This window comes from Seriola lalandi, unplaced genomic scaffold (genome assembly GCF_002814215.2).
Source record: "Seriola lalandi dorsalis isolate HSWRI2012SDOR001 ecotype SW California unplaced genomic scaffold, Sedor1 jcf7180002054553, whole genome shotgun sequence".
NCBI classification, from domain to species: Eukaryota; Metazoa; Chordata; class Actinopteri; order Carangiformes; family Carangidae; genus Seriola; species Seriola lalandi.
Genome location: NW_019525106.1, coordinates 330,806 through 344,510, shown reverse-complemented (window position 1 = coordinate 344,510; position 13,705 = coordinate 330,806). Strand labels below are relative to the sequence as shown.

The 13,705-nt window shown below is 40.9% G+C and overlaps 1 protein-coding gene across 3 annotated transcripts in view; it reads left to right on the top strand.

Annotated features, from left to right (window-relative positions):
- The window catches only part of srgap1a (SLIT-ROBO Rho GTPase activating protein 1a), a 79,136-nt gene that overhangs the window by 27,759 nt on the left and 37,672 nt on the right, over window positions 1-13,705 (top strand). For all 3 annotated transcript variants that reach the window (XM_023415491.2, XM_023415490.2, XM_087176402.1), the window contains exons 2-3: window positions 1,615-1,810; window positions 8,476-8,638. In XM_023415491.2, coding sequence (XP_023271259.1) covers window positions 1,615-1,810; window positions 8,476-8,638 — 359 coding nt within the window. The remainder of the gene's footprint in view (window positions 1-1,614; window positions 1,811-8,475; window positions 8,639-13,705) is intronic.

Sequence of the window (13,705 nt, the reverse complement as noted above, 5' to 3'; positions counted from 1 at the left end):
TACTGTATAAAGTATCTCGGTGTCACAGAGTGCAAAATCTTCTGTTTTTTTTCTGTTATATAAATGGGTTTAATAGCCTAGAGCCAAACAATGTCTTCAACCCACGATGTCTTGAGTCAGAGAATTAAATTTAATATTGGACAAAGTGTTGTTTGAGTGACACAGAACTTCTTGTGGGCCCTCAATGAACCTGTGCCAGTGAATGTGCTGCATTCACATGCACTTTATACTTTCTTCATTCTCTCCACAGCACGTATTTCATAGCAGTTTTAATCAGGCTTGATGCTCTTCTCAAAGGACAGTCCTACTGACTGTTAAATACTTGATCTTTATAGATTGGTGTTTGCATTATCATTACCTCATCAGCTATAAGTGTGGAAAATGTGATACATGTTAAACCTTGCCATGAAGAAGCCATCTTTGCCCTGTTTAGCTGACTGTTACTTTCAATATTTGTCGGCATGCCAAGAAACAGGCAGTAAGACTTTACAAGATGTTACCTTTATAATGACACCCAGTCCAGTGAGTTGTACAAATAATTTGTGAGGGCATGTAGCAGCTTTAGTGTTTTCTGCCTTTGATATGAGGGATCACTCTGTGCCCCTCTCTATCGGTTTCTGTGTGGCTCTAAATCACCTCATTAATCTGTTTCCTCTGCTGAAGATGTCTGGCCCAGGCTACCGCCCATTAGGAGAAATCCATTATACATGGCCCTAGCCAGACAGGACACACGGAGGAAACTGTGTGTGTGTGTGTGTGTGTGTGTGTGTGTGTGTGTGTGTGTGTGTGTGTGTGTGTGTAAATGTAAATGAAGGGCACTCTGACAGGCATGATTCCTCAGAAAAGACCTCAAAGGGTAATTTACCTGCACATACAACTGGTTTAAACGAGACTCACTGTCGCTCCTCTGCTTTCTCAAGTGGCTTGGGTTTTCAGTCACAGACACTGATGAGGGTGTGTGTGTGTGTGTGTGTGTGTGTGTGTGTGTGTTCGTGCGCGCGCTCACTTTGCTGTGTGCTGTAACTCTGGATTTGGTGGGAATCGGGTTCCATTCATCTTAGTTATTTTCAGCCTTAATGAAACACCTGAGACCAATGTTGCCAACCTCACATCTCCACAAACACTCAGAGGACCCATAACTAAGGGATAATAAGCAGCATTTGACCATTCTGTTGTACTGATGTGTACATGTGCTGTACTGAAGCTGCTTGCCTTGCAAATTCTTGGTCCTATTTTTACCAATCAATAGATTTTGAGCGATAGATGATAAACAGTGATAAATTTAATAATTTGTAATTAGGTAATGTTTGTGATTTGGCCAAACTATGACATGATGAAACTCTCGACTTTTGCCTGGTTTGGGTGCTCTCTGCATGTTGGTGTCTTTGCAGTCTACAGTATGCTCAGTAAAAGACTCTGTGTATCTGCAATGATTGAGAGTCCATACTTCAAAGATGGTCACGGTACATTATATTACTATTATGTAAACAAACTGTTTGTACAGATTTTTCTGCATGACTGGAATGTATAAACCTCATTTTCACCCTTCAGCTTCTGGCTTCATTCTGATATGTGTGTGTCTGTGTGTGTTTGTGCGTGTTTGCTTTCCTTCAGAGATCCGGGCCCAGTTAGTGGAGCAGCAGAAATGTCTCGACCAGCAGACAGAGATGAGGGTCCAGCTGCTGCAGGACCTCCAGGACTTCTTCAGGAAGAAGGCAGAGATTGAGATGGAATACTCCAGAAACCTGGAGAAACTGGCCGAACGCTTCATGGCAAAGACTCGCAGCACCAAGGATCACCAGCAGTACAAGTGAGGAGACACACTGTCTTAGTGTTTGTCTGTAGTTGTTGAGAATTAGAGGGATTAATGTCGGCAGAATTTATCTCTTAAAAACAATGTTACTTGATTGTGGCAGCCAATATCTAAGTTCTAATGGGACCATTGTACTGATCAGTCAAACAAAGACAGGAAAGTAGCTCAATGGTGATGCGTTATTTTTATTTATTTAATTTATCATCAATTATTCTTACATCTTTATTGTAGATATTATGCCCTCTGAACTTGTAGTGTCAGACAACTCTCTTTTTCTTAGTCCTATCTTCCTATCTTGTATTGTTTACCACTAATTAAGGATAATTTAACTATCAGCTCTGTGTAATGTGTCTTTGTGTCACATGTATACCGTGTATACATTAACATCTATGAGTTTTAGCCCTTTACATCACACTAATGTAGCTGGGGAGTTCTATGATTAGTCCACCTTGACTTTTCATTTTGTATAATGAGCCACAATAGAGTATTGTACAGTGCAGTGCTGGGGAGAATTGTGCTTTAACTTTGATATACACTGTGTGGTATGCAATCCAATGAAACTTGCACATAGGCATGAAGCAGTTTGACTTGGAGCCTTTTTAAAGATCTTGACACAGTTAAATGTGCCATAGTTTTTGGCCTTATTATACTGTAGGAGTCTGCTCATGGAAAAAGCAGACATTTACATATTGTTTGAACTTGTGGTGGGAACAAAAATAAAACCTATGTTTGTCCTCGCCATCTGCAAATAGCCCCTGCTCTCTGTCTGAAGCTCCAATGGCTCTAGCAGCTGTGCGTGCCCATGTGTGTAACTGGTGAGGGGACTCTGGTGTGGCGCTTTGTGGTTTTCATCGCGTGATGTACAGTCTGGTCACTTCATTCACAGGGCAACATTTGGCAAGTGCATAGGAGCATATTTCTTAAGTAAATACAAGACGACTGAATAACACTGTGGGTTTTAAATCGTGTGGCCGATATTTTTGCATGTATATAAACAACAGACATACAGTGAAGCTTCTGTGCTCAAATATTCTTTATGTTGTTTTCATTGGACAGACTTGTGGTGTGAAAAAGTGTTTTTTCATTCCATCTGTAGCCCTAAGCCAGTTTTGACGTGACAGGTCAGAGCAGCTGAGCAGCACAATGCTAAAGTACCATTAAAATGAGCAGATACATTTTTTGGTTATTAGTCCAGACAGGCTGCACTCAAAAGGAAGCCACTGATGTGACTGTCATTGGAGCTGGAGCTCTAAATCCAGTTTACATAACTGATGTTCAGGCACGTTGACGAAATGTCATTCGTTCAGTTAAAACGGTTTTAATTTGCAGTATGTATGACATGTTTAGTTTGTTTTAATGACTATTTTTTCCCCTTTTTCTGTAATTTGGAGAATGCCCAGTTTCCCTGTAGAAAGCCACATGCCTCCTCTCCATACACATGGAGTATTTGTGTCAGCTGCCATTAAGAATCTTCACCCAACAGAATGAAACACAGGTGCAGGATAATAATCTCCTTCTATAGTCCCACCCCCCTCCATACAAATCACGTTGCTATAAAAGGTACAAAGATATGATCCCACACTGGCTTCCCACCAAACTGCTAACATTGCTATTTGTGTTAATTGCTATCAGTGGTGGAAGAGGTATCGAGGTCCTTAAGTAAAAGTACCAATAGAGCCATGTAAAAATACCCCATTACAGGTAAACATCCAATACAATACTTAAGTAAAAGTAAACTATTAGCATCAAAATGTAATAAAAGTATTAATTAAAAGAACTGGTTTTGTCCCTCTGACTGATATATTATTATAACATTAGATGATCAATACTGAAACATTAGTGTGTAGGCAGCTGGTTTGAACTACTTAATATACAGTTTTATAAAGAGGGAGAGATATTGGATCATTTCAACATTTATTGAAATAAAACCGTATAAGAAGTTTAGAGGGAAAAAAATTCACTATTTGGTGGAGCTGTTAACTCATAAACATCTGAAATGAGACCCCAACTACACACTGCTTTTTATGAGATGTTACAAGCCAAGTTTGGAAACTGCTGTTTTAATCTTACACAATGTGTTGTATTTTAAAAGCTTGTTATGTTATCAATTGTGTAAAATCTTCCTCTTAAAAGTAACTAGTAACTAAAGCTGTCAAATAAATGTAGTTCCCTCTGAAATGTAGCATAGTGAAAGTATAAAGTCACATAAAATGGACATTGTACTTAAGTACAACTGATTCCTATGTATCACCAGGCTGGAAGAATTTCTACTGGTGAATGTGATTGAACTCAGGTCTCTCTAGTGGCAATCAAGTATTTATATCTTGCATTACCAGTATCTTAACATGTTTTATACTGATCTAAAACTGCCTCTCTCTCAGGCTCCAAGCTTGGAGAAAGTTGTGACACAGTAGGAGTTCAGTCCAACATCCTCCTCAGGAATGAAATGAAGTTTGTGTTTGTCAGAAAGCACAGACTCTGTGCCACCTGTGGGAGTAGTGCGCTAGCTCACTGCTGGAGAAGAAACCATCTTGCTTCAGGGGAAGTTCCCTGTGTACTGCTGCTCTTCTCTGTCTGAATCTGACGACAGTGGTGCAAGAAAGCAGTGGAAGATGGATGACAGTAAAGATGGATATATTTAAACACACATTGACATTAGAATTGGGACGACAACACTTTTATCTCATACCACATTAGATAATGTTGCCACTTTTTAATATTTGCAAGAGGTAACGATGCAGCAAGTTTGCATTTTTTGATGCCATTCTTGCACATTAAAAGGCTCAACACACTAGTGTCTTTGCCACATTCAGAAAACACTGCTGTCTGGTCTGTGCAGGTTTGCCTTACATGCTGAGAATAAATTGCCACAATTTAAACAGCTGCAAACACTCCCTTCTACTGACATGACTGTTAACCACTACAGTGACTACAGTTTTAATCAAATATTACTCTGTTGCTCCATAATCAAATAAGTTATATTCCCACCAGAGGTAAATGCAGTTGGCAGTAATGAAAAAAAAAAAAACTGTTCAACCTGATAATTACAAAGTTATAAAGTCAAGTTAGGAAGTTCTACAGAACACATGCTGCTCAGTATGATGTATTGTGTTGGTCAAAGCTGCATGTCTCTGTGAGCTTTAATTTCACTCGTATCTTCTCTGTCCCTTCCTGTGAGAAAACAAAACAAGTGTCCAGCCCACAGCAGCAGTCTGTGGGAGAGCCATTCTGTCCTGTCTGCCTTGTCCATTTGATTTTTAGTGGCTGTTTGCAGAACACACACACACACACAAACACACACACACACATATACATATACACACACACATACAAACGAACAAATATGGGAAAACATTCTACTCTGTCTCTCCTGCTTTTTCTTAAACAAACACACACACACACACACACACACACACACACACACACAGCCATATACTGTATTATGCAAAGTTTGTTCAAGGAGGGACATGGACATGGAGACAATGAGCAGAGGAATCATTGAATTATTTATGTTGCCAGAGCCACAGCTTGAATCATCTTAATTCTTAAATAGGCTGCTTTTATCCAGAATTAAGTTTCTGGTGAAAGGACTTGCTCTCTTTGTCTGGGAGGATAAAAAGGTGTAAAACATGCTGCGCTTGAATACTGTACATACTGCCAGACATTTCTATCAGCAGTGCATTGAGTTTGAATGCTAAATGGGAGAAAATTGTTGATAGCATTTGTGTTTGAACTCAATTATTGTGTCGAATTGAATTATTAGTAGGCTTTGGCACCCTGTTGCACACTTTTAAATCTCTAACTTTAACCTTCCTTTACATTATAGGACTGGCCCAATTAGGACTTGTAGATCCCTGTACTTTGGCAGCAGCTGTTCGACTACATTACAGGTGATCGTGCTGCAGCTACGCAGGCTGCCACCACAGTTCATTAATGAAAGATGTTATCAGTAAGGCACTAGAGGACTTTGCCATTTTGCCTCTGCTGCTGATAAGGGATCCGGTTTCAATACCCTGCATGCTGAAGTGGTAATTATCCTTCATTGGCAGCATCCTGCTACTGTATGAGAGTGCAAGTTTGTTGACAATGACCCATCGACTCTTTGATTCAGACCGCATGAACGGACAGAACAATCCAAATACCCAAATTCATATGAAGCACTAAGTTGCTAATGAGTTCTCTGTTTTCATTCGTCTCCCTCTGTGCCTCTCGTGGACATTAGCTTCCCTTTTCCTACCTGTGTTTGAGCCCCATTGGGGCCCATCTATCCGTCTGTGAGTCTGTCTGACCCAGTTCCTGCCCTGGCTGTGGGGGAAATGATGACATTGAGAGATTTTCCTGCCATTATGTGGGGTAAGCAACTCCCACAGGTCATTTTGTCGTCACGGCCTGTGTCAGTCCCCTCCTTGTTTTCTTGTTCTGTCCTCTTTTCACTGCAGGCTTCCACTTTGATTTAGTAGGTCAGCCCATTAACAAACATACAAGGTGATCAAGGAACTATTGACATACTCGTGGGGCCTCTCAGGTGCATCTGTGATTTCAACCAGAGTTTCTATAAACACAAATTTTGCAATTTTGATTGTTGTGTAAATCAGTTTTGCTTTTATCCTTTGACTGTCTAAAATGAATTCTTGGTCATTCATGGATGACAATCTGAGTTTTTATAAGACATGTGGATTTATTGTATCAGTGTAGTTCTGTTTTAATAGTGAAGGGTCCTGCCCAGCTTGTAAATAAGGTGAATTAAAGCACAGAGGAAGACAGGTCAGGCGACTTAAGCCCTGGCTGGAAACTCTTTGGCTGATCTTGCCAATTTGCTGCTGTCACTTCAGCCATTTTGCATCCACAAGAGAATTTGCTTTGTTTTTTTGATACCTTTGACAAAATTATCTATATTTCTTTAAATATAGGTAATTTTATACACTTTTGCAGAGACTCATCATGTGTTCTGTCCAGCTTCATGTCAGCGGCCACCTGGACATTATGCATCCGCACATGCAAAAGTGAGCATGAATTAATAAACACACATGCAGACACACATGCTCTCTTCACATATCTAGATCCAGTGCCATAGAATGGAAGTATTGCACTCTGCTGATACATAATGCAGAAAGGATTTATGGTAATTGCTCTTTGACAGAGCGTGTATGTGATGCTGTCCAGCAGTCCTGTTGCTGTAGCTCTGAGACCGCTTCACTTATTTTCTCCTTTTCCTTGCTTTTTCTTCCTTTGCACGTGTCCTGCAGCCCGGGCATGTAGCACCAGTACATCACTCAGCTTTAGCTAAATCAGTTTTTTCATTCACCGTCTGCCCGGTGTCTTTTGAAAAACGACTCTCGGATGTTTTTCATGTCAGTGTGCTTGGCTCTGGCTTTATCAAATGTAAGTTGCTTCCTGTTTTGCAGAGTCTCAGGGAACATTTCGGCTGGTTTGAATATTTGTATCAGTTATCCGTTTGGAGAAATGCATCGTTTTTGCTCTTGCAGCAGATGTGGTGCCAGTGCTGAAGGCTAGTTCAGGGCTGGGTCACTCGCCGAGTGCAGAGTTTCACCTGTTGTGTTGACAAGTGCTGCCTGTCTATGCAAAGTAACTTTGTGAGGGAAGAGCAGAGGCGAGTTTCCATATGGTTCCTGCAAGACTTGACCCCAGACCCAACCTTAAAACCTCTCTCAAACACACACTCATGCACAGACACACACACTCACTTTCTGTGCTGCATTTTAGCAGGCAGGAGGAATGTCATAGATTAACCCAGAGGAAGTCAGCCTGCAGGCCAGTGTTAATACAGGGCCCCAGCTTGCTCTGGCCTGGACAATGTCCTACAGTTAGCTTGGAAGCAGCCGGCACACAGCACAGGAAACAGCTCTCAGGCCTCTCTATGTTTTTTTTTGTTTTTTGTTTTTTTTTTACTCTTAAGCTCTGTTGCACTCAGATCCCTATCTTTTTCGTTTACTCTGACTTCTCTCTTCCTTGTCTGTCTTCTGCCTTCACAGTTCATACATAATTCTACTTTTCAGCTTAACTGAAAATGCATCCGTGGCTTCTCAGCTTCATTCCACTAAGTGTATTTAAAGCCTGTGGCTGTTTCTTGGTTATAGGAAGTCAGCTTGGCTCAGAGCATTGCGAGAGCAATGCCCCAGAAATGTCAGTGATACAAAGTATTTCCAACTTAATTGCGTAGTCCTTGTAATATATGGAGTTTTTTAGACCTAGAACCAGCAGTATATGGGACATGTAACACCAAGGGAAGCCTATGACGCATCCCTCTTCCATTTTAGTGACAGGCCCTGGTGCACTGGAAGTGTTTGTAGACATCCTGCTTGTCGAGGAAGTGTCACGATCTCCTTGTGAAAATGACAAATATTATCAAAATCAATTAGGGCTGAGACATTGACATTAATACAGGTATTTGCATACAGGTATTTGTCCATGTCTGCTAGCTCTTCTCTGGAATACTGCGGAACTGTGGTGTGGGTTTAACTTTGCACAATGTTTGTACTCATTTCAGTACACAGGCAATCGAACAGAGAAAGTTTCTAAGAAAACTGATGCTTCCTCTTTCTAATTCTTATTAGTTACGTGTTACTGAGACTACAAATTATAAACTTTCCATATGGAACTTTGACAACTCATCTGACGCCTGTTTTCTCTGGTCAATTTAGGAAAGACCAGAACCTGCTGTCACCTGTCAACTGCTGGTACCTGCTGCTGAACCAGGTGAGGAGGGAGAGTAAGGACCACGCCACACTGAGTGACATCTACCTCAACAACGTCATCATGAGGTTCATGCAGATCAGCGAGGACTCCACACGGCTACTCAAGAAGGTGAGGGTGGCGAGTATGAGGGCCATGATCACACTAAACCTAAATATGGTTGATTTCTGCTGTAACCACCAGAGACATAAAAGGCAAATTTTAATCTCACAGTAAATCACACAGTAGCTCTTTGAGTCATTTTCAAAAAATAATAGAGGTGCTTTGTGATTGGAGAGAAAAAAACATGGCTTTTAGGTGATTAGAAGAGAATCCAACTGAACATACTGAAAATAAATCATATGATATTTTTAATAGAATCGTTGACAACAACATATTTGCTAAGGAAGTCATCGGAAATGTTGGATATTAACATACAGGGTACAGGAAGGAAGACGCTTTGGGCTACATAAAACATTGCTATATTTAACCCTGTATATCAGCTGAAACACACTTCACTCTTCTCAAATGTGTAGTATGTTTTCACACAAATTCACTTAAATTCTAATTTCCAAACAGACTGCTTTTGTTCATGTCCCTCAAGTCTCTTTCACACTGCTCCAACCTCCCTCATTCTTGTCTAAGTTACTTTGTACTGTACTGATGTTTGACCTCTATTAGAGGAGGTCAGATATGTCTTTTCTTTGATCAACAAAACAGAAGTTTAAACTCACCACTAACGCAATCCAGATTTTTCATAGCGGTCAGATCGGGCAGCAGTTTCTCCAGTCGTCATGTTATATAAATGGTCTTTCACTTTCAATTAACCCATTCATTTGGCAATGAAGTATATTTAGTTGCAGGATGTGCAGGATATATACAGTATATATTCAGCTTTCTGTTTGATGGCAAGGAGCTCTGCTGGGCTCCTGTGGTTTAGTTTTGTGAATTAGGGAACCTTGGTCACCACAGTTTCAGATCAGTATGCCTTCACTCTCCCATCTGAACTGTGGCTTCATGACCGAAACCCGGCCTCTGCTTGCCTTTTCCACCACAAAGACGACTACTCCCTAACAGATTATGAGCTCCTATGCTGCAGGAGTCACATGAACTCACCACAGGCCTAAATTACAAAGTGGCTTTTCTTCAGAGGAGTGCCTTTGTGTCAGTTTAGCTTGTGCGACTTTTTCACTGTCTACTTCTCTACTCTTTCTTGCTCTCTTGCCCTGACTCAAAAAATAAAAGTTTCAAAGAAACATCCCTTGATGATTGTGGTTTCATCTGATTGTATGTTCAGGTGTGGTGTTTAAATACTCACCCAAACCCCAAACACACAAACAGGAAGCTGCAGCAGTCATTTCCTTTTGATAGTGTTTAAAAACATTCGTTCTACTAATGAGGCCAGATGTGAAACAGACAGATTCATCTTTCAGATGTTACTTGCATTGCCTACTCTGACTACAGCACAGTCCAATGATCATAATGATACTACCTTTAATGCAGATTTAAATTTTTAGTGCAACTCTGAAGACATTTTGCCAAAAACCTCACAATCTGCTGGGTACTGTACTGCCACAGTGATGTGATTATTGCTGTGGAATCTGCAATATCCAACCACACTGTGTAATAGTCCCTTTAAAGTTTGTAATGCAGTTTCCCAGTGGATCCAGGTGACACTGTGCAGACAAATGGCAGCCTGGTGGGAGGTCCCGGTTCATAGGAGACCTGAGACACCGCTCGCCCTCTAATTAAAGCCTCGCCGAGCCTTTGATCTCAGCAGAGCTTCAGTAACGAGGCACAAACAACAGAGAAGTCCCCCATGTTACATGGGCTCCCTCACAGCTTCTAGGAGACAGCTGTACTGTTGTCATCCTTCCAGCACATCAAAGACCTGTGTTTTTATTTCCTTGTATGTTCTGGTCTCACGCTGTGACGTGGAACAGCAGTAGAGGACCCCAGAGTAGCCCCGGTGTCTTCGTCAACATCCTCCGGTTGATCTGTTTGCTGTTTGACATGTGTATTTATCTCTTCAGTGTTGCATTGTGGTCACCCACAAATTCCTTTGAAAACACACCATTTGGCTTTTTCTTTTTTTTATGGTTTGTTTGAATACAAGAGTCAAGTAGTGGACCTCTCTTTCTTCTTTTATGCTTGGATAGATCTTATCATGTTTCATTATTCATACAACCAGCTCTTTGTTTTACTCTGCCATGTTTTATTTATGGAAGTCACGTTCTGTGGCTGCAGCTACCAGGTGGATTTCCCAAAGCTTGAGGTGGTTTTGAACTTTTCCACAGGCAAAGCAAGTGCTGGATAGAGTTTATTACACAATAGGCCTCTTTCACACAAGGCATTTTGACATGTCACAGTAGGAAAAACATAGGTGTAAATAATAAAAAAGAATTAGGAGTAAATTCTGTTTAGCAGCTTCAGTTTCTGGCTCCTGGTGTTGTCCATGTTGGGTCACTCCCATGTCTTTCTGTGACAGTTAAATTGAATAGAGCCACTGTAGATAACACATAATGATACAGTGTATCTTACACTTACATCTTAGTTGAACATTTTGAAAAATACACTAGTGAGATGAGATGATCAGTCTCTTGATTGTGCATTAAGTACTGAGTTGAAGTCAGGATGTGTCTAGCCTAGCCTAGCATAAAGACTGAAAGCAAGGGGAATTTAAAAATGTCTATCAACACCTCTAACACTCCCTTATTTACTTTTTTGTTTAATCTGCACATAAACAAAAATCTAAAAATGTCATTTTGCCACTGTGAGGTTGCAAGGTTTGGTATCATTATGCTTTTTTGTTGAAACTAAAAACCTGTGCTCAGCAACCATATCTAGCAACAAGTATATCCGGAGAGCCGGCATAGAACTTCTGAGAAATAGATAAACTGTTAGCTTGAACATGTAGCTCACCCAAAAACCACTTTTACATGTCCGTTCATGTGCGAGATAAACAAACAAATGAGCAGTTGATGATTGCTGACCAGAGCCAGGCTAGCTGTTCCCCCTGTTTCCATTCTGTATGCTAGCAATGCTAACCATGTCCTGACTCCAGCTATGTACTTGTGCACAGACTTGAGACTCATATTAATCTTCTCATCTCAACTCTCATAAATTAAATTCTATTTCCTCAAACTATTCTTTTGACATTTAAACAGAGGGGTTACACATCCATTTAATTTGTTTAAAGCGTATTTTTATATCTTAACTGTGTGTCTCTATTACAGTGAAAAAGACATTCAGATCTACGTTGATCGCCACACACACACATACAGGCCCCCAAGGGGCTACAACTGCCATTTCTATACCATGATTAATGTCACTGGCAATATGAAACCCACCACTCCCTAAAGCCTGACTTGGTTTCTCCTCTCCAGGATTGTTTCATCTTTCTAAAGTGGTTGGAATGCAGATGGTGTGAGCTTAAAAGGGGAAACCCATTTGTAGGATCCTTTTAATGAATTAGACAGAATTGGAAACCCCCCAACTTAGATTCCTTTAAAATGAAAGGCTGTACGTTGTGCAAATTAAATCACTGACATCGGTTATACAACACAGCAATGAGTAAACAGCCGTTATCGCTGGTAATTTGAGGTATATGTGTGTTACGTTTAGCGACGGTTTAAAAAGCGAGATGTTTTCAGAGTTTTTTAAAGCCATTATTTTAGTTGTAGCTGTTTGGGTGAAAGCACTTTAAACATGTCTTGAATGTAATGGCTATTTACTTTCATCTCTGTCTTTATGTCTCTCACATACACTCTCTCTCGCTGCTCATGTGATCCCTGAGAAGGCTTTTCATTGAGCTCTGGACCACTTCCCAGCCTTCTCAATGGGGGAAGAGCTGACGAGTGTTAGATCTGACAGACAGTCAAAGGTTCTGTCCTCTGGACTGACAGTTGCTAATGGATTTTCCCACAGGAGAAGGCCTGGGTCTTGACCGTCTTTATGATATGCAAGAATTCACAATTAATAGGCATTTTACTTATGATATGGTGCTGTCATTTTTTATGAGACATAATTAGAGGTTTACTATAAACTCAAGGACCAGATCATCCTATAATTTACCAGAAACTCAGGACGTTTGCGTCGCTCCCTTATCTACACTCCATTCTCGAACACGCCTGAGGTTGCCACTTGCCAAGTTTAGTGCTTCAGAAGCTCTGGTTATCCAGGCTTACAGACTCTTTGTGCCATGATTAGGTAAGAGCTACAAATCAGGGAACTGATGGACCAGGTGGTGGTTATAAAGACGTTGCTGCTCGGCCATGGCACCCAGCATGACACTCTAATGTCAGACACCAGCCTGGCAGCCAGTAACTGAGAGTCTAATCCTCTTTGCTGTCTATTCACATGCTCCGACATCGTGCAGCTTTACCTGTGAGTGACTGGTGAAGGACTGGAGTGAGAAAGAGTTTATGCACTCAAATTTTCACAACATTGCTTCTGTCCTGGGTCTGTCGCATGTTCACAGTTCAGCTGAGTTCTTTTAGAGAGGTGTGTGTGTGTGTGTGTGTGTGTGTGTGTGTGTTTGTGTGTGTGTGTGTGTGTGTGTGTGTGTGTGACCGCAATAGAGCCTTACCTTTAGCCAACACCTACATGAGGCCTCATGCGTGCAAAGCCATCGAGCATGTGTGACTCATCTAATCTCAAGGCAGAAAATGCCATTGTTGGATGGTTTGTCTGCATGGAATTTTGTGTTGGTATCTTTTCTTGAAAACAGGTCATATACAACAAATGCATGCAACGTAATAAACATTTTGAGTTTGTGATTATTGGTGTTAGCCGGTTTACTTCAGCTCTGTGTATGCACTGGATCCTATAGATAACACCTGCAGGTGAACTGCTCAGATTGGACAATTGCATTTTCTTTCTTACAAAACATGTGCAGAGTAGATTTTTTTTATTATTATTATTTAAATCCCTGTGTTGTTTTAATCCATGTTTTCTAGCTTGCAGTCTTCTTCTGTCTTGCTTCTGTTGGCGCATGACTACATCGATCGGTGCTTTACCACCGACGTCAGGGCAGTAGCTTGAAACCTGTGGCAAGAATGTGTATCATGTTGCCTGTCTGCACACACATGTGAATAATGTAAACAAAACAGGGTGTGTATGTATGAAAAACATGCTCCATAGTGCTACTAGCAGACAAAAACCACCACGGGGTACCTTTTAATAAAGACAGATTAGAAT